General features: G+C 48.7%; 1 protein-coding gene across 1 annotated transcript; it reads right to left on the bottom strand.

Annotated features, from left to right (window-relative positions):
• Positions 1 to 404: 404 nt before the first annotated feature.
• Positions 405 to 15139, bottom strand: SLC4A9 (solute carrier family 4 member 9). The gene is made up of 21 exons (XM_007938990.1): positions 14922 to 15139; positions 14416 to 14576; positions 14030 to 14143; positions 13558 to 13613; positions 13251 to 13408; positions 12936 to 13023; positions 10753 to 10907; positions 10124 to 10240; positions 9790 to 9964; positions 9533 to 9666; positions 9082 to 9359; positions 7936 to 7994; positions 7548 to 7736; positions 7314 to 7427; positions 5525 to 5686; positions 5195 to 5373; positions 4393 to 4465; positions 2015 to 2083; positions 1599 to 1772; positions 850 to 1005; positions 405 to 458 (listed from the first exon to the last, which is right to left on the bottom strand). Exons 1-21 carry the CDS (start codon positions 15137 to 15139, stop codon positions 405 to 407), a joined length of 2883 nt encoding a protein of 960 aa, XP_007937181.1.
• Between the last annotated feature and the right edge of the window lie 5805 nt (positions 15140 to 20944).

Genomic DNA, 20944 nt, shown 5'->3' with positions numbered 1-20944 from the left:
TGGTTCTCCATAGGTGAGGAGCCTCTGGGGCAATGGAAAGGAGCAGCAGGCTCTGTCCTTCCTCTCTCTCCTCCCCTTTTCTTCCCCTTCTGTCATTGCACCTTTCCTCCCCAAGCACCACATCCCCCGGTGGTGTAAGCTTGAGCTCCCTCTATTGGCCACACTTCAGAACCGCAGGGAGCCAAGCCCAGGTACCCCTGGCTTGTTCCACTCTTCCTTCTGGAAAGACCTTTCAACTCCTATCCTCACTCCAGGGTTCATGAGGGACTGGAGTATGAAGAAAAAACAGGGCTACCTCACATACAATACTGGATGTTTCCAGGTCTGAGGGAAGTGTTTCTTCACACCCTCACCTCATGCTCAGCTTCCTGGGGGTCTCCATTCCCAGATTTCTCCTACTCCAGTCAATTCACAGAGATATTGATTTCTGGAGCCTTTGGCTGATATATCAGGTCCGACTGTGGAAGAGTGATCCCAGGTGGGATGGGAATTGAAAAACAGAAAGAGACAAGCAGAGAAAAAGGGACCAAGAGTGACAGAGATACAAACCCACAGAGAGACAAAGATATAGATCAGGGCTGAGAAAGACAAACCACAAGGGTGTGTTCCCAGCCCTGTTCCACCCCCATGGGCTCATAGTAAACCAGGACTCCAGCCCAATGAGGAAAGATTTCCCTCACCCCATCAGTCTGCCTATAAAGGGGTAAATGGAGTGATGGTGTTCATCAGATCTTCAGGCCAAATGGAAATGTATCTGGATGGCAGGGTGGCTGCTGGACTACTCTGGGAACCAAGAAAGCTCTCCCGCCTCCCACTCCATCCCCTCAAAGAGCCCAGCCTGGTGCTCACATCCTCGCTGTCACTTCCACTGAATGAGTGCTCTGGCTCCAACCCCTTCTCAGGGATGCTCCGCTCCTCCTCTGGCATCAGCTCATCCAGCCAAAGAAGTTCCTGTGGCGAGAAGATCCACTCCAGTGCCTTTCGGACCCCCACTAGGCCCAGCAACTGCAGGAATAGAAACATAGCCCAGAACCGTCAGCAACAGCAGCAGGAACATTAATTCTGCCTACGTTTTGGGGCAGTTCCTATGTGCTGGGCTTTGCACATTGTTTCACTGAATGCTAACACAATGCTAAGAATTAGATACAATCATTAATTCCATTGTACAGAAAAGGGAACTGGTACTTGAAGAGACTAGTAACTTCCCAGAGGAAGCATGTTGGTCTTACTGCAAAGCCCATGGCCCTTAACCTCTTTAGTGAGTAAGAACAAGGTTAGAAATTACCTGTGTTATCAACTCAGTAACTAAGGTGTCAGCATTCCCTCTCCCAGGGCCTCAGTTTCCATATAGGCTTTATATCTCTACCTTGTGGTTGATCAGTGCAAAGTGAATTAGGTATCCCATCTAAGTGCATCCCTCACCCATCTTTCTTTGTTGTAGGATTCCCAACCTACGATTGCCCAGGTAGAGCCAGGGCAAATGAAATAGAGGATATAGATTTTTCCTTTTGTGAAGGCTTTGGCCATGCTTCCAGGGTCAGAGTCTCCCAGGAAACCCACAGAGATAGGGCCTACTTCCCAATCCCACCCCAAGTCACCATGAGGGGGAAGATGATGGCTGCCGGGGTAGACTTGATTGTCCAGAGCAGACCCAGACAGGCAAGCTGGATGGCTGTGAACAGATGGACTCTGCTCAGAGGCACATGCCGCAAGAGCAGCAGGTCTGGCTGGTGTTTTGCTGGCATCAACAATAGCTGCAACCTCTTCATGAACTGGGAACAGGAGGAGGAGACAAACAGAGCACTCAGGTAGCCTGGAGGGTGTCACTGTTAGTGATTCTCAGCTAGAAGTCTCCTTGACCCCCTTCTCACTCAGAATATAGCAGCATAGTCCCTGTGCCCAGGAGAGGAAGGAAGGGAGAGTGGGAGGGGAATTGGCAAGTGCCAGCAGGAGGTACTGGCGGGGAAAGAAAAGGAAGAGGACTTGGGTTGCTAGGTGATTTTAATGGGCTCACCTGGATACTGCTAAGTGCTGCCACCCCCATGTACAGGAAGATACCATACAGCACAGGCATCGGGATGAACTGGTAGAAATAAATGGAGAGTAGACAAAGGAGTTTGCTTCTGCCAGCCACCCAGACGCTCCACCTTAGGGACCTACTCTATCCCTCTAGCATCTAAGCCTGCCCAGGCCTTTCCTTTCCTTTCACACTTTGCATGCCTGATCTCATTGATACCTTACATCAATCAGGTGAGGCAAATTCTATTATTGTCTCCATTTTACAGATGGAAAAACTGAATTTCAGAGACCAAGCAACTTGCCCATTACCTGGCATACCTCTCCAATCTTGTCCATCGCAGTCCCTTCTATTCTCCATGCTCCCTCTCTACTGGCCTCCTTTCATGCCTCCAACATGCTTAGGCTGATGCCTACCTCTACCAAGGCTTTTTGCTTTGCTATTTCCCTTTGCCTAAAATGTTCCTCCCCTAGACCTTTGCATGGTCAGTTCCTTCTCATTACTCATGCTTCATCTCTTGACACCCAGAAAGGGCTTCCCTGACCACCCAATCTAAAGGAATCCCTCAGCCTAATCACTTTAAACACCCCCCCTTTTTTTTCCCACAAGTTATCACAGTCTGTAGATAGATAGGTAGGTAGACAGACAGACAGACAGACAGATAGATAGATAGATAGATAGGTAAAGCTTCACTGGTTTTGCTCCTCTAGGGAATCCAGACTAAGACAATCCATGTGAGGAAAAATACAAAACTCTGATAAAATAAATCAAAGATCTAAATAAACATGAAATATTCCATGATCATGGATAGGAAGACTCGTTATCATTAAGATGTTGGTTCTTCTGAACTCGATTTGTAAGTTCAACACAATCCCAATCAAAATCCCAGCAAGTTATTTTGTGTACATTGAAAAACTGATTCTAAAGTTTATATGCAAAGGCAAGAGATCCAGAATAGCCAACACAATACTGAGGAAGAACAAAGCTGGAGCATTGAACTATATGACTTCAAGAGTTACTATAAGGCTACATTGATCAAGATAGTGTGGACCTGTCACAACAATTGGTATCTATTCACCTGGAGCAACAGAGGAAGAAGAATCAAGAACAGGAGGAAGAAATGGAATGTGCGGCTAATTGCTTCCATGAACAAGTGCTTCCTTTGCTATGAGACCAGAACTGGATGGTTTCTGGCTGCCATTACTGAACATTTTGATAAAACACTGTATACAATAATCCTGATTAAAAGAGGGGTGTGATGAAAAAAAAAATGATCACAGTCTGGAATTATTTTTCAAATCTGCTTGCTCTCACTGGACTGCAAGGATGGGCATGTGGTATATTTTGATCACCACTGTATCATGCTTGACTATTAGCTGAAGAGTTGATAGTTTGAACCCACCAGGGATGCCTTGGAAGACAGGCCTGGTGATCTACTTCTGAAAGGGCACAGCCTTGAAAACCCTCTGGAGCAGTTCTACTCTGCACACATGGGGTCGCCATGAGTCGCGGAACTGACTCAATGGCAACCAACAACAATATCCTCAACACCTGAAACCATACCTGGCACATGGCTTAGGCTCAGGAAATATTTGCTAGATGAGAGTCACCTAGTTAGTAAGTGGCTGATCAGGTCCATCTGGCTCCTACTACTCCACTCTCACCCAACCTCTGTGACCTTTCCCTTCCGTAACGTCTTGTCATCTTGCCAGTGACTCCTGTCTAGCACTCTCCACATCCTCCTTGACTGCTTCACTGCCTCAGCTTGTTGAACTTTTCTGCTGTTACTTGTTAAGTAATTTATGTCCAAGCGCGCGCGCGTGTGTGTGTGGTTGTGTATGTTGCTGGCAGGGGCTTGGCTGCATATTCCTTTTCAGTGCCCACCTCCTCTCACCTCCCACTTCTCCCAGGTGCCTAACAGAGTCTTGCACACAGCAGGTGTTCTATAAACATCTGGTGAGGGAGAAGTGAGGGGGTTTTGCCTCAAAGTTTTCCTGGGATATGATGCTCAGACTTGGAGTCTAAGACTTGTTGAGAGGCTGGAGTAAGGTTAGTGCTTGGACCCTAGAAGGTGATGGGGCCCTGCTCTACTGGGTGAAAAACTCACTGGATAATAAGTTGGGTCTTCAGATAGATCTGAGTTCAAAACTGGCTCTCGGTGGGCCCTAGCAAGCTACTTAGCCTCCTTAACCTTCAGGTTCCTCATTTGTAAAGTTCATGTGTCTCCCAGGGTTAGTGTGAGGACTAAATGAGACCATATGTGAAGAAAACAATACAATACCTGGCAAACAGCAAGTGCTCAAGCATTGTCAGTTCTTGCTATATTCGTAATTTTCACTGCACTGACCCTGACCTCAGCCTGTCGAACAAAGTACCTTGAGCACAGGTGCCAGGAAGATGGAGACTCCTGTGAGAATGAACACCACCAGGCCTGTCAGTCTCTGCTCCCTATGGGATGAAGAGGGGGTGGCTAGCCAGAGTCCCCAGAGAGCCCCTGGGGCACCCCCTGGAGACTCTGACTGGACACTGCTACAGATGGCAACAGGGGGAACTAGAAGGATCCCCCAGTAGTTAAGCTGGCAGATAGAGGGCCTTAGCTTGGTGTGAAAAATTAGTGGAGAGGAGTGGGCAGGGCATTTCATCATGGGAGTCCCAGGCCTCTCCATGGGCTCAGGTTTGTAGATGCTCTTGTTTTTATTTTCATGGGAAACTAGCAATTTTTTTCATGGCCACAAAGACTCACATTTCACAGTTTACAAAGCTGACTTCACATACTTTAGACAGTGAAATTATATTTCCAAAGGTTATACAATCGTTCGTGTACTGGCTTGTTTTGTATCATCAATGATGAGCTTCCACACTGAGGAGATTATTGGGTGTCACTTTACCCTCGACCTCAGCCCTGGCTGCCTCCACCCTTAGATCAATGATGTCCCTTTTGAGCTCCACCTTCCCCAGCCCCCATAACCAGACTCAAAAGAGGAGGAAAGGGACAGATCTGCCTCAGCCATCTCAGACCCTAGAACCCACCCACTCACCCCAATGCCATGCTTATGGACAGTGAGACAGCCCTCTGGAGTCACCAGTTTAGAATTCAAGCTGCCAAAATAACTTTGTACTATGCTACCCCACCTTGCTGCCCACCTCTCACTCCAGCCCCCTGAACACTGGCCTCACCTGATGCCCAGGAAACGAGGGGACTCCCCAGGGGCACAGGCTTTGCTCTCCCTCCGAAGACTGTCCATGTGGGCCAGGGAAATGACAGTTGCCGAGACATACCAAGGCAGCCCAAGTGCCGAGGTGAATAGCATCAATACAGCCACACAGAAGAGGTCCAGGTGGAAGCCAGCCCCCTTCTGCAGGTAGTGGTGGAGATAATGAGGATGAAGCTAGAGGCCTGGGCCCTCTGTCCTCTTGGGGGAGGGGGGAAAAGCGGGAGCCAAGATCCCACCCTGGAGCTTCTGCCCCTTGGCCTAAGGGTCCAGGGCCTTACTGGGCAGGCCTTACCTGCAGTCTATACTCTGCGCGGTTAAGGATAACTGCTGTGATCTGCTGGTCCATGAAGATGAGGATAGACAACAGTAGGGCAGGCAGGGCTGCTGCCACACTCAGCCACCAGGGGTTGGCTCTAAAGGGTGACACCAGCCAGCTACGCCCAGAGAGGGTGGGCTGGGAGACAGCATCCCACGGACAGATTGGAAAGGGTCTTCCAAGAATGCCTCCTTACACACATACTCCAGCCCTGGCATTCCTTCATGAACCCACCCCTCCCAAGACATGATACTAGATAAGAACTGTGTGTGTGTATGTGTGTGTGTCTCTGTGTGTGTGGACACCTGCACGAGTGCATACATATGGTTCAAAGAATCCCAGTGCCCTAAAAGAGGGCAGAAGGAAGGAGTTGAAGCCAGGCTCTGGACTTTGGTTCTCAAGATCCCTCCTGCCCTGGAAAATGAGGAGGAGGAGGAGGAAAAGGCCTGCCTACACTTCACAAAGACCTCCTCCCTAGGCACCACCTCCCTCTCTTCCAGGGTAGGGCAACGCAAGCTCAGACCTGCTTTGGACTGGGACAGAGGCAGGACTGGGTGTGTCTGCATCTGCTCTGATTATAAGCGTCGGTGTGGGGGTGGGGGCCCAGTTGTAGCCTCTGGTTCTGAGCCTCTGAGGCTTCCCCGCTGCTGCCCTGTCTTGGGGAGAGGTAGTGGGGAGGACAAGTCTGAGAGTCAATGCTAACCCTTGTCCTGACCACTGACTGTCTGGGGAGGGTGCTCCAGCCCGAGTGTCATGTGGTCAAAGCCGGTGATAGAGGTACCAAAAAAACCAAACTCACTGTCACTGAGTTGATTCCAACTCATAACCACCCCCACTGGGTTTCCAAGGCTGTAAGTCATTCCACTCCCTTTCCCACTTGTAGAGAGGGCCTAAAGCCATGAGCCTCTCCCATCTTTCTTCCATGGAGAGGCTGGTGGGTTTGAGCCATCAACCTTTTGGTTAGCAGTCAAATGCCTTAACCACTACACCACCAGAGCTCCTTCAGAGCAGGTGATATGGGTACCAAAAAAAGAATGGGGAATAGTAGAGTGGGCAGTGCCAGGCTAAGAGTAGAGAGAACCTGTAATAATAGCTGACATTTATGGAGGTCATGGTATGTGCAAGATACTGTGATAAGTTGCTTTACACTATGATCTTCTCAAAACAATCAATCTAAGGGGTTGTTGTTGTTGTTGTTATGTGCCGTTGAGTTGGACCTGACTCATAGCGACCCCTCCTTGGGTTTCCGAGGCAGAATCACTATGGAAGTAGATTGCCCCATCTTCCTTCCGAGGAGTGGCTGGTGGGTTTGAACCACCAGCCTTCTGGTTAGCAGTCAAGTGCCTTAGGCACTACACTACCAGAGCTCCCAATCTAAGGGGTAGGCACTATTATTAGTTATTATTTCCATTTTATAGATGAAGATATTGAAGCTCAGAAATGTGGATTAACTTGTCTAAGATCACACAGCCAGGAAGCGGCAGAGCTGGAACTCAACCCTAGAACCAAATGACTAGACCCATGCTCTTAACCACTTACCTATAATAGTTATTGTGTATTCTGTACTCACCATGTCTGGTGTGGTACCTCATTTAATCCTCACAACTACGTGAGAACAATACTAGTATTATTCCTATTTTACGAGTGAGGAAACTGAAGCTTATAGGAGTAGAAGAGGGAAGGAATCTATGCATATTCCTCCTCGAGGGTCCTGCTGGCTTGCCTTGCCTTCCCTTCTGCTCACCCCCCAACTCCCAGCTCTTACCTTGAACTCTCTGGGCACCACAAGCTTTGGTGTGGCTAGGCCCAGGAAGGCATCAAGGCCACAGCCCAGCAGGATGGCCAAAACTGAGGAGAAGTCGCCGAGCACCTTGCGTACCTGGCCACACAATGGATGCTCAGAGTCAGCCCACCATCTTCTTCCTTCCACTCCCTTTCCCACTTATAGAGAGGGCCTAAAGCCATGAGCCTCTCCCACAGAAATAGCGGGGACACTCACCACAGACGGGAAGAAGCGGCTGGTCTTGATATGCTTCAGGGCCATAGCAAAGAGGAAAGAGGTAAGGAAAAGGAGGAGGGAGAAGAAGGTGATGTCTGGGACCATATGACAGCCAGGGCCACGAGGATGGCCTCCCCGCTGGGCACACTCAGGTGGGGGCAGCAATGATGCATTTATCAGACCTAAGTCCTGTATGGAGAGGTGGTCAGGGTGGTCATGGCAATGGAATGAACATCCCGCTCTCCTGACCCCACCTCATGCAGAGAGGGACCCATTGAGATGACAGGAGCCTAGGGTGGGAGGTCTCTAGCCATGGAAAATAGCCTATAGACTGGGAAGATCCAGGAACCACAGAATATTTTGTCCTCCATCCTTCTCAGACTCTCACCATGCTTAATATGTCACCAGTGTCTTTTGATCTTGTCTTTGTCCATTGAGACTCATTTTCTGAAAGTAGAGAAGAATTCAGGTGTATGTCTCCTGCCTTTGGAAACTTATCCAGTCCCACAGAAGCCTAATCTGAGAGAACTAAACGAATCACAGAACCAGAGGGTTCTTGGCTCTGACATACCTGTCTGTTGACTCCACTGCTACCAAGTGTGTGCTTCTTAGGTCATTCCCTCATGCCCTTCCACTCTTAAATTCTCTACCCATACATATCCCTGGTGCCCAGCACAAGACCTGGCAGAGAAGATGCTCAGCAAATGTTTGATGAATGGATATGCACATTGACTTGTTAGATTTACAAATCTATATGTTTCCCCCAGGGCCAGGACTGGTCTTGTTTATGCCTAGCATAGCATCTGGCACATGTTAGAGGGAACACTTCCCCAGTCCTGTTGTTTCAAGTATAATATTCCAAACCCCTCTGGGAGAAGAAGCTGATGTGCCAGGACTAGATCCTTCCTTTCTCTTCTCTTGGGAGTAAGCTGCCTGCATGGTGCATTTAGCTCTGCTTCTTTTGGGCAAGACTATCTCTCTCTAACACTGCCATGACTGGGTAGATGTGGTTGTGTGCCATCAAGTTGATTCCAATTCATAGCAATCCTATAGAACAGAGCAGAACTGCCCCATAGGGTTTCCTGGGCTGTAATCGTTGTCAAAGCAGACTGCCATATCTTTCTCCCACATAGCAGCTACTGAGTTCAAAATGCTGACTTTTCAGTTGGCAGCTGAGTGCTTACCATTGCGCCACCAGGGCTCCTGACTGAGTCAGTAAGTCTATCTAATTTTGGTTTCATTGTTAGGATGCCCATTCACCCATTGGTGTATGTAACCCATGTTCTTCTACGGTATTTATTGTCAGCAATAAAGAAGATATTAGGTCTCCTTCTGCCTACTCCATGGTCTTAGTTCTCAACTGATTCAGAACCTGAGTGGAAAGCAGTCCTGCTGGTTATTGGGTCCTCTCAAAGACCTCAACAGTTCTGTGCAAGTACTCATCATTTTGCTGGATATAACCAGGAATGGCCAGTGAGGGGATGATCCTTCCCCCTCCTGTACCTCTCCTACCTGGCCAATCTCCCTCACCCACCTCCTGGGCCTGGGAACTCGCAGAGACAGCCATAGACAGTGGACTCTGCTAGGGCAGGGCCAGGTCTTTGGATAGGATATGTATAGGCCAAGTTCAGCATTTTGCCCACGGCATCATAGATGAAGATGAGGCTGATGAGGGCACAGAAGCTTTCCTCCGTGAAGCGAGTGAAGTAGCGCACCAGCACACTGGCCTCTGTGGCCACCAACACCAGGCAAAAGGTGGCCACCCAGATACCCACCCATAATCGGAAGGGTAGGTAGTCCAGGCTGTAATCTCTGGGGGGTGAGAGATAGGCTGGACTCAGCAGGGCTGTTCTGCTCCCTACCTAACCCAGGTTAGGTGCCCCTCAAGCCAAACAAATAGCTCCCAACCTCCTCTATTGACCCAGGCAGGACCAGACCAAGGATGTAGCTAGTGAGGATTTGGTGAGGTGGGGAAGCTCTCCTACCTGCTAAAAGAGAAGAGCAGGTGCTCAAAGACCAGCACTGGCCCAGTGCTGCTAAGGATGGTGAGGGGCTGGCCGGCCATCAGGCAGAAGGCAGCTCCAGCGACTGCTGTGCCTAGGAAACTTTCCAGCACCCCCTGGAAGCCAACAAAGGCTCAGGAGCCCAAGCTTCTGGGGACCCTCTACAAATCCATCCAAAGTTCCATGGAAGGGCAAGGGCTGTACACCAAAGCTTGCAACCCACAGGCAGCTCCACCCACCTGGGCACCATCGGTGGCATCTCCCAGCAGCCCCCCAAAAGTGATGGCGTTGGTGACAGTGGCTAGGTAAATGTAGAGCACAGCGGAAACGCACTGGAGGTGCAGGGCGTCCAAGAAATCGCTGGGATACCACGAGGCCTTCCGGCGCACGTCCTGGACAAGGCCCCCAAACAGCCTCCCGCCCGTGGGTCCTCAGTGAACCGGGTTCCCATGCTCCCATCTACTTTCCTGTACCCGGGTGAGCCCCTCCCACAGAAGGCACACACCTCTGAGCCACTGTGACTCCTCCCCTACCCAGGAACCCAATCCTTGCTCTCACCCCAGCTTGCCTCACCTGCCAGTTCGCTGTAACTCCAGGTTCGGCGAGTGTGGTCCGTGGCCGTGCCTGTTCTCAGCCGCCGCCCCGGGAGGTACAGAGGGGTCTCTGATTTCCTGTAGTTGTGAAATGGGTCTGAACAGAAGGGAAAACCCACGTTAGCCGAGGGTCTCAAACCAGTCAGCGACTAGACACGAGAGTGCGTGACGCCCTGCCCCCTGGCGGCTGCTCAAGTTCCTGCCGGCCAGGGTAGTCTGACCGAAACAAGGCCTCTCACGAAGGAGGTCCGGGTCCTATTGTGCCATTCTTACAGATGGGACCGAAGGAATATGAGGCAATATACTTCCCTAAAGATTTACGGCCTTGGAAACTCAATGGAGGTCGCTATGAGTCGGAATCCACTCGATGGCAGTAGGTTTGGTGTTTTTGGTTTTACAGATGGGAAAGCGAGGCTCAGGGAGGAAGAGGCACTCTTTTGAGATCTCACATCGAGAGAGCTTGGAGCAGGACTCAGCGTGAGGTCTGCCTGACTCGAATCCAAAGATAGGTCCCTATGAGTTTCCTGAGACCCTAGCTCCTCCCCAACAGTAGAAGTAGACTGAAGACCTGTAGGGAAGGAACTGTATGGGATGATGGCCTTTGGGTACCTTTTATGCTGAGAGGGCAGACATTTGGGCGGCGGAATCCGGGCTGTCGGATCCCACCGACCTGGGGGGAGCACTGTCACTTCCTCTAGGAAGGCATCCAGGGCTGCCAGAAGGTCATGAAGGTTGCTGGCCCGACGAGCTGACCACTGGAATTGCTGCGAAAAGGGCATAAAACAGGTATACGTGCAGATCTGGACCCTTACATGTACTTTCTCAATCTCTAAACTACACACACACAAGTCACATAGGCAGGCAAGTCACTCAAGTATTCATTCATGCTTACATTCAGTGGCGTCACTGGGGGGGAGGGGTGTGTACCGCACCGGTGACATTGTCAGAGGGAGTGACACTAAAATGACCATAAAATCTTTGCGGACTGTTTTGGCAGACATTTATTATTATTTCTTAAAACATCCCTGTTTTTGCTTTTATAACAACAATTTTTTGTTATTGTAACAAAAACATTTTTTGTAAGCCCACCTTCCTTGTATCAATATACCCACAAGGCTAAAGGTCTATGCTAATTTACTTTTTGAATTTTCTAATGCGTTCTGGTCAGAGCTGTCATTATCCAATTACAAGGAAGCTTTGAGTCACGTGGTTTCATCTGCAGGTGCTAAAAGCACTTGCTGTTTGTTGCTGCTGGTGTTTTTATAGTCACTGGTTTTGTCAAATGTTCTGATGTTTTAGCTACAATATTGTAGTAATTAGTATTTGTGAACCTATATCAATAACTTTTTTGAGAATGAAGTAGTCATTAAAGGAAAAGAAGGAGAAAAAAATTTTAAAAAGGCTTCTGCTAAGTTACTAATAATGTAACTAATAATGTAATTCAATGTAGAACAACTTTTCAAAACAATTTTGTTGTTAGTATTCATATAATCTAGTAACTATATTTAAGCAATTTACAGCTATCTGTATCACATACTATTCTATAATTAAAATTGACAATAAATTTAATTAAGAATTTTATATGGTCTTGTATGTGCTGTAAGAATGTCCAGGTGTATAGTAGAGCTGACAAGGTTGTGGTGACTTCTTAGCCACAGCTAGCTACCGTGAGGGAGTGAGTAGTTGGACCTGTGGGCTCAGGACCATGGTCACAGGGGACATCAAGCTCGATTGATAACATACTACACAAAAACATTGTTCTACATCCTGCTTTGGTGAGTAGTGACTGGGGTCTTAAAAACTTGCAAGGGAACATCTAGATGCTATGATGGGTCTCTCCTTGTCCAGATCAAAGGAGAATGAAGAAAATCAAAGACACATGGAAACAATTAGTCCAAGGGACTAGTAGACCATGTGATCCTCAGCCTATATGACCATGAGACCAGAAGAACCAGATGGTGCCTGGCTACCACTCTCAGCCACTCAGAGGGGGATTGGTGCAGGAGACTGGATAGAGTGGGAGAACAATGTGGAACAAAACTCAAAAACATAAAATAAAATAAAGACCAGGGTTGCTGGTCTGATAGAGCCTGGTGAGACCTCTGAGACTATGGCCCCTCATCACCCTTAAGGTCTGGACTGAACGTACTCCTGCGGCTTCCAGCCAAACAATAGACAGGCATATGGACTGAACATTTACATAAGATAGACACACTCCTTGGCGTGATCAATCATGGGAGAACAGAAGGGCAGTGTTTGCACAGGGAGACAGCTGCCGGGGGTCGGGGGGAGTACATGGGAGGGAAGGACATAGGGAAGAGGTAATGATGGGGAGGAAGTGGGAAGAGAACTGTTACATTGTGGGGAATTGCAGTCACTGTCATGAAACAAAATGTGTATGACCTGCTGTATGGAAAATGAATTTGCTCTGTCAACTTTCAACCAAATCATTATAAAAATTAAAAAAACAACAAAAGAAAGTTATATATGGTCTGGTAAAGGAGGTAGTCCATGTAGAGATAGGGTGACACCATGAGTTACCACGCTGGGTAACACCAGCCCTAGTGATGCCACTGCTTGTATTCATTCACTTATTCATTCATTGAGTATTGAGCACCTACTGTGTGCTAGCATTCTGCTAGATAATGGGCTACAGTAGTGACCAAGGAAACCTCACTCCTCAAACTCACACAGTGCCACAACCTGCCTCCTTGCTGCATTCAGTCACCCAGACAGAGGGCAACATATGTACTCACGCAAGCCTCTGCATACCACATGCCTGTCCAGCTCACCAGGTCACTGAGGAGGACTGCGGCTGCCCGGCCCAGCTCATGGAAGCTCCTTCCCAGCACTGGGGGGCCAAGTAGGAGACAGAAAAATCTGAGGAAGGAACCAGGCCCCAGAGAAGGTCAGAAGCTGCTTTCCCACAAGGCAGTCCTGATATCTGAGGCTCAGCTCTGACCTCCCTGCCCAGCCCTGAACACACACATCTACTTTTCAGCCCAGACCACTGCCCTCCTGAACACCATCCTCTACAACCCTCAGAGAACTGGATCCAGAAACCCACAGTTCCCCTCCCCAGTAAAGGCCCACCCAAATAGCCTTACCTGCAGGGCAGGGGCACCTCGGTAAGGGGCCCCAGCACCACTGGATCCCGCAGCCGCACAAAGGCCCCCAGTGGCTGTGCCAGAAAGCCCAGCTCTCCGGCCAGCACAGCCCCTGCCTCGGCCCCTGGAGGCAGCTTCTGTCTTAGGGGGTTCTGATGCTGGGTGGGTGTCGAGGGAGATAGAGGATGAGAGGTTACTGGGGAGGGGGATATTGATAGGATCTTGGCTGATGAGGGGTCTGATGGAGGGTGGGTCTCTGTTAATCCCTGATCCTTCTCCCAGCTGTGCCCAAGGATAAGACACAAACCTGTTCCTTCAGGAGGGCTTCCTCATCATGAGAAGCCTTTCTTGAGTGGGGTGAGCCTACAAGACAGGATTATGCAGTGATTAATTAAGAGCACAAGCTTTGGGATGGATCCACCAGGGCTCCCTGACCAACTTTGCCATGGATAAACTATGAGACCTTCCCCTCTCTGGGCCTCTGTTTTCTCATCACTAATATGGGCATAATCAGGGTGTTACCTTACAGGGTGGTTGTATAGATTAAATGAGGTACTGTGTGTAAAGCTCCTGGCAACAGTGCCTAGCCAAGTACATCCCTTTGCATAGCCATGACTGTTAGGATTCCAGCCCCTCCATTCTTCTTCCACTACCATTATCCCTGGCTTTCCCTAGCCAATGAGTTCTGAGCTGAGATTTGAGTGAGGCTGGGCCACTTCTGGCCTAGGAAGGTGCAGGGGAGATCTGGGGTCCTTCCACCCCAAGGAGGGGTCTCTCACCTCGCCAGGGCTTGGTGCCTGTGTTCTGGATGTGGTGCTGGGGTTTCTGCAGCAGCAAAGCCTGCAGCTGCCCTTTGAGCTCTGGGCTCAGTGACTCCACACCGGTCACCTGCTCTGGGGAACCAACATGAGGCTCAAATCCCTTCCTGAGGGTTCCCTGCCCCAGCAATCTCCCCTTTTCCTTCTCCCCTAGGCTCCTTTCCCTCTGGGAGTCCCAGGGAATGCAAGGGCCAGGGAACTTGCTCCTCCACTCAGCTTTTTCATTGCCATACTGTAACAGAGATGGAGAATCCAAAGGGTGGGATGAGGTGGGCTCAGGAAGATTCTGAGACTTTGGGGGAATGTCATAGCTCCCAGGGTCCTCCCTGCAAAGGCTTCCTTCATACCTATGAGCTCCAGGAGGCTCTGGGCTGGGCAGTCCAGTAGTATAAGACCCTCGGACAGCAGGCTACGGAGCTTCTGGAGAGTGGGCAGTGCCAGGGTGGGCACATGAGGGGCACTCCACCGGCCTGCACCCACCTCCAATTTCTCCTCAAACAGCACCCACCTGTTGGGGAAGGGGGTGGAGGGTGTTATTGGGAACATCTCTCCCAGGTCCAAGAGTAGGGACACAGGGGAGCCAGAGAAGGTGAGACATTGGGAGAATCCTGAGCCCCTAGTGGTGCAGACTATACTCCTCCCTGGGTAGTCCCCTTTATCTTGGGTCTTGGGAAAGTAAAAACTAGACTGCAGACAAGGCTGGGCATCATGAAGGGTGAGGCTCTGAAATAAGAAAACAGAGAGTTGTCCTGAGTTGGGGTGGAGGGAGCCCACAAGAGGAACTGGGGATCATGAAGGAGGCCCTGCTGGGGAAGGGGAAGAATGTCATAAAGTTGGCCTGGATCCCACTCACCTGCCTGTCTCCCTCCACTCCAGAGCCTGGGGCCAGCCCAGTAGTTCATTCAGTTGAATGAAGAGCAGAGGGTCCTTGGGTACCTCCAGTTCCCTGCTGCCTGTATCTAAGGGCCCATCAGGGCTGGGGCCAGTGCCAAGGCCACTATCCAGCTGCCCTGCGGGAACATTTTCAGAAGCACTAGGAGCTTCAAACTCTTCCTGACCTGGCAGCTTCATCTTGGTGAGGTGCTCACAGAATCTTGGGACTAGGGCAGTCCTGGGTTCTGAAGCCAGGGGCTCTCGGGTAGGCCGCATTTATAAAGCACCTCTCACCATAGAACAACACAAACAGAGCAACAAGTCCTGCTGATTCCAGAGCAGACCAGGTCACCTCCTCCTCCTGCCTGCCACCTCTCATCTCCACCCAAGAGTATTTGAACCACCAGCATGGCCTTTCCCAGGCTCCAGAAATGCCCAACCTAGGACCAAGGTGTATATTGTTCATCTCCTGTAGGATCAGATCTGACCCCATCACATGTTGTGTGTAAACAGTAGTAAGGGGCTGACCTGGGTCTAAGGGCCGACACCCCCAGATTATGCTGCCCCCTGCCTTGTATCATATACAAACAACAAACACCCGGGACTGTTTTGGGTGTCACCAATGCAGACTGGGGGGGGGGGTCACAGACATACCCATTTGAACAAACAGGGACCCAATAACTATTGAGCAAGCTACTTCTGTGGAGATTGTTGTTGTTGTTGTTGTTAAGTGCCGTTGAGTCGTTTCCGACTCATAGCGACCCCAGGCACGGAGATACTGCCTCAGAAACCCAAGGAGGGGTCGCTATGAGTTGAATCGACTTGAAGGCAGTGAGTTTGGTTTATTTTATTTGGCTTGAATGGAAGCCAGGTGGCATAAGGAAGACAGCAGAGAGAGGCCCTGCCCATTAAATGATGGAAAATGGAGGCAGTTCATAGTGAACACAATGCCTGATTCTTAAATTGCTGTGTCCAGTAACTTCTGATAATTCCCCAAATTAGCAGCACCCCTAGGGTCGGCTCCTCTAACTCAGCTCCCAGTGATGATGGAAAAGGTTGTATGTGAAACATTCCTGAGATAAATGAACAAAGGGAAGTGTGGCCTGCTAGCAAGTGCTGCTGGGTCTACCTTCAAAATAGACCCAGAATCCCACCACATCTCCCTGCCTCCACCACTACTCCCCTGATCCATGTTGCCATAATTTCTCACCTGAATTATTTCAATAGCCATCTAGTCTCTTGAATAATCTCCCTCCTTCCACTCTTCCTTCTTTCCCTCAAAGTCCATTTTCCACACAGCAGCCAAAGAGGTCCTTTTAAAAGGTAATCAAGCCACGTTACTCTACTGCTCAAAACTCACAAAATGCATTCCCATTGCTCCTAGAAGAAGGCCCCTAGGTGATGCATTTGGTTTGCACTCGATTGCTAACCTGAAGATTGGTGGTTCTAATGTACCCAGCAGCACCACGGAAGACAGGTCTGACAATCTGCTTCCATTAATATTACAGCCAAGAAAATCCTGTGGCCCGGTTTTGCTCTGCAGCACATGGGGCTGCCATGAGTCAGAACCCACTTGCTTCAACTAACTCCTAGAGGATATGTCAGTCTCTTGTCATGGCTTACAGAATCCATAGTCTGGGCCAGCCCACCTCTCTGACCACATCTCATACCATTCTCCCTAGTTTACTCCTTTCTAGCCACAGTAGTCTTCTGTCTGTTATGCAAAGCATGTTCCTGCCTGAGGGTCCTTGCCCTTTCCTCTACCTGGCATGCTTTTACCCCACTTTACAACTGTCTCCCTGTCCCCTGGGTCTCATTTCAGAGGTCACCTTCTCAAGGAAACCTTCCATTTCTGTTCTCTAAGTTTCTCTGTGAGTCACTCTCCATCACATTTCTATTTTATTTCCTTCCTAGTTACTCGGACACACATGAGGTTGCTATGAGTTGGAATCGGTGGCAAGGCAACTAACGACAACAGTTGTCACTACTAGTAACTATCTCATTTATTTATTTATTTATCCTTTATTGCCTGCTCCCTACACACACACACAGAGAGAGAGAGAGAGAGAGAGAAATATACTGTCTACAGAGCAGGTATCTTATCTGTCTTCTTCACCGTTGCCCCTAGAGTGGTGCCTGGCACTTAGTGGCTCTCAATAAATACTTACTCTATGAGTGCATAGTGAGGGGAGGGGGAAGAGGTGGGAAAGGAGTCGCACTTCTCCTGGAGGCCACACGAGGGTGCTCCTCTCCAAGGACTGGACCTCTGGGGCCCCTCCCTTGGGCCTGGCTGTGGCGTTTGCCCCAAGACTACCCACCAGGGTGCCAAGATGGCAAGATGGCAGGAAAGTGTCTTTAATTCTCCTTGCCTGGTCCACCAAGGACTGGCCTGGTTAGGTGGGAGCACAACAGGGGAATGGGAAAGGGAAGGCCAATTGGACTTACCTGAACATGGGTCAACCCCAGCTGTTTACCAGGGACCTGAGAAATGAGAACCAGGCCAGCCCTCTCCACCAGCTTGTGGTGTGGACACAAACTTGCTTCAAGTCCAAGGAGGCCCCTGGGCAGGAGTTAGAGGAGTGAGTCATTATATTACCAGTTGGGGGTGGTGGTGATGGTGCTGGTCTGCAGGGGAAGTTGATTTCAGTTCCAGGAGGAATACAAACTAGCCTAGGGCCTGAGAGGGCAGGTAACCTCTATAAAACTACCCCTTCCCCTTCAAGAATGTGCAAACGTTAAGAGAAATGACTAAAGGGAGATTGAGAAGGTTGGGGAGCACTGACTTGGCATGTACTCCACACCAGAAATCAAAGTGTCTTCACCTCCCTGCTCTGTGACTCTAGCCAACCTGGCTCCCAGGGCTGCCTGCAGTAGAAGGCCATCATGGATTTACCCTCTCACAACCCTATACTACATACACTTCCACCTTTTGGGTCCTGGGGGCCCTGAGCTCGGCGGATTAATGAGGGATATGAGTGGGAACCCCAGGTTCCCCCATGGGCACCAGCCCTCCCAGACAGGGCCCAGTGGAGGTGTATTGTGAGAGCAAAGAGCCCAGGAGTGGGGGCTGGAAAAAACCCTGGCCTGGCAGTCTAAAAATTGGGTTGTCGTTCTGGTTCAGTCATAGATTTACTGAGTGTCCTTGAGCAACACTTCCACTCTCAACCAGCTTTAGTTTTCATACCTGTAAACTGAGAAAGTTGGGGTAAATGATTTGCAAGTTTCAGGCAAAACATACCTTTGTGCAGTGCACTGAGCTGGACCCAGAAGGGAAGGGAGTGGTTAGGTCGGGAACATCAGGCTGCCTGCATGTAAAGCCTGGCTTGATCACTTTCAAGCAAGTGAGGGAGAGATTTATCTTAGCTGAGCCTGGGTCCTCTTATCTACAAAATGGCAATAATAAAGGTGCCCACTTCATAGTCTTCTTTCAGTGAGATAATGCATGTGAAAGGCCTGTTACATAAGAAACACAATGAAGACAGACAATTATTATCATATTATATCATTAACTAGGAAACTAGACACTTCTAGCATAAGGAAGAGAGGAGCTACACTGAAACCACTGCGTTAAGCGCATCATCTCATATAATCCTTACAACAAGCTTTTCTTTTTCTAAAACTTTTAATTTTGAAATAATTATAGACTCACAAGAAATTGCAAAAATAATGCAGAGAGGTCCCACCATACCCATCATCCAGCTTCCCCCAGTGTTAACTAAATCTTACATGTTGTTGTTGTTGTTTGCCATCGAGTAGGCCCCGACTCATAGCGACCCCTCCTTGGGTTTCCGAGGCAGTATCGCTACAGAAGTAGATTGCCCAACCTTCCTTCCAAGGAGTGGCTGGTGGGTTTGAACCACCAGCCTTCTGGTAAGCAGTCAAGTGCCTTAGGCACTATGCTACCAGAGCTCCTAAATCTTACATAGTAATAGTATAATATCAAAACCAAGAAATTGACATGGATACAATACTTTTAACTAGACTACAGACCTTATTCAGACTTTACCAGTTTTTACATGCACTCATTTGTGTGTGTGTGGTTTTATTAAAATTATCACATGTATAGATTTACTTACAGCAAACTTTTTTTTTTTAATTGTGATTTGGGTGAAAGTTTACAGAGCAAATTCACTTTCCATACAGCAGTTCACATACACTGACTACAATTTACCCCAATGCAACAGCTCCCCTCCCACTTCCTGCCTATAGTTACCTCTTCCCTGTGTCCATCCCTCCATACACTCTTGCCCCCTGAGCTGTCTCCCTGTGCATAAGCAGCCCTTCTTTCTTCCATGATTGTTCTCTCCAAGGAGTGTATCTACCTCAGGTAAATGTTCAACTCATATGCCTGCCTTTTGTTTGGCTGGAAGCCACAGGTGTGGGTCCAATTTCAGACCTGACAGGCAGCTAAGGGCCATAGTCTTAGTGGTTCTACCAGGTTCTATAAGACCAGCAAACCTGACCCCCGCTTTGTATTTTCCAAATGATTTTGAGTTTTATTCCACACTGTTCTCTCTCTCTATCCAGGATCTCCTACATAGATCCCCCTCCGAGTGGTTGACAGTGGTAGCTGGGCACCATCTAGTTCTTCCGGTCTCATAGTCGTATAGGCTGTGGACGCATGGTGTACCAATCACTTGGACTAATTGTTTCCATGAATCTTTGGTTTTCTTCATTCTTCTTTGCTCTGGACGAGGAGAGATCCATCATTGCATCTAGATGGCTGCTTGCAAGATTTTAAGATCCCAGTTGCTGCTCGCCAAACACTTACAGCAAACTTTTAAGTGACTTACAATACTTTTTAGAGGAAAGGCACCAAAGGAAGACATGGATTTTGGAGGAAGACCTGATTCTGCCTCCCTGGGTATGTGTCTTTGGCCAAAATGCTCAACTTCCCTAAGCTTTGGTTTTCTCTTCCATATAATGATAGTGATAATACTTAGAACAATGCCTAAAATGTAGTGACCACTTAATCCATTTAAGCTATTGTTTTTTTAAGAAAGCACATTTTGAAACATGACATAATGTATAGAAACAATTCATAATTGTTATAGAAAGAAAGAGAAGAGGACTATAAGAATGAAAAAAGGTGAGGGGGGCACAAAAGAAATTATTCATAATGCCATTTCCCTGAGATAACCATTGCTAATAATTTTACTCACAACAAAATGTTGAGGTAGATTTCATTATCCCCACTTACTTGTGAGAACACTGAGGTTCAGAAAGGTTAAGCAATTTGCTGTGGTCACTGAGCTTGTGAGTGGGGAGCTAAGATTTAAAACACACTCATGCCTTCAGGAGCTCACAACTGGAAGCAGACAGGTGGATGAGAACATAAGTTCAAGGAGGACTGGGATAACCAGCAACCACAGGGTACTGAGAAGCTCTGATGGTATAGTGCCTAAGGCGTTTGACTGTTAACCAGAAGGCTAGGGGTTCAAACCCTCTCCTTGGAAGGAAGATTGGACAATCTATTTCTGTAGAGATACTGCCCTTGACGTTAGTGACTTTGATTTTTTTTTTTTTTTTGGCTGGATGCTGAGTACTTGCTACATTCTAGGCCTTTTGCTGACTATCTCAGTGAGCTTTCACAATAGTGCCTTGAGGCAAGTATGATTCCATTTCTGAATGCGCAAACTGAAGTGTCAGAGAGGTATCTTGCCCAAGGTCAGAGCTAGAGGCTGTGGACCCTGGATTCAAACGGAGTTTGATACCTCAGCCAGAGCTTCATATTCCCTGCTTTAAACCCAGACAATGTGCTAGGGGACTGTATGTGGAGGGTGAGTCTTTGCAGTAGGAGCTTTGAGCTTCTCTGACCCTAGAGCTAGGGTGCCCTTTCCTGACCTCATCTCAACTCCAAACCACCAAGATCCAGCCAAGACTTGGGGTGAGCCTTGACAGCTGAAGCTTGCTTCTACTTCTCACAGTCCCTACACCCCATCTGGAGTTGAAGGCTGTAAGCCTTTGAAGAGAAAGAGGAAGGGGCTTCAAAGAGATGGAATC

The sequence above is a fragment of the Orycteropus afer genome, unplaced genomic scaffold (genome assembly GCF_000298275.1).
Source record: "Orycteropus afer afer isolate SDZICR_OR568_19922 unplaced genomic scaffold, OryAfe1.0 scaffold00056, whole genome shotgun sequence".
Lineage (NCBI taxonomy): Eukaryota > Metazoa > Chordata > Mammalia > Tubulidentata > Orycteropodidae > Orycteropus > Orycteropus afer.
The sequence above is the reverse complement of the archived record's forward strand: the minus strand, read 5'-3'. Positions and strand labels throughout refer to the sequence as shown.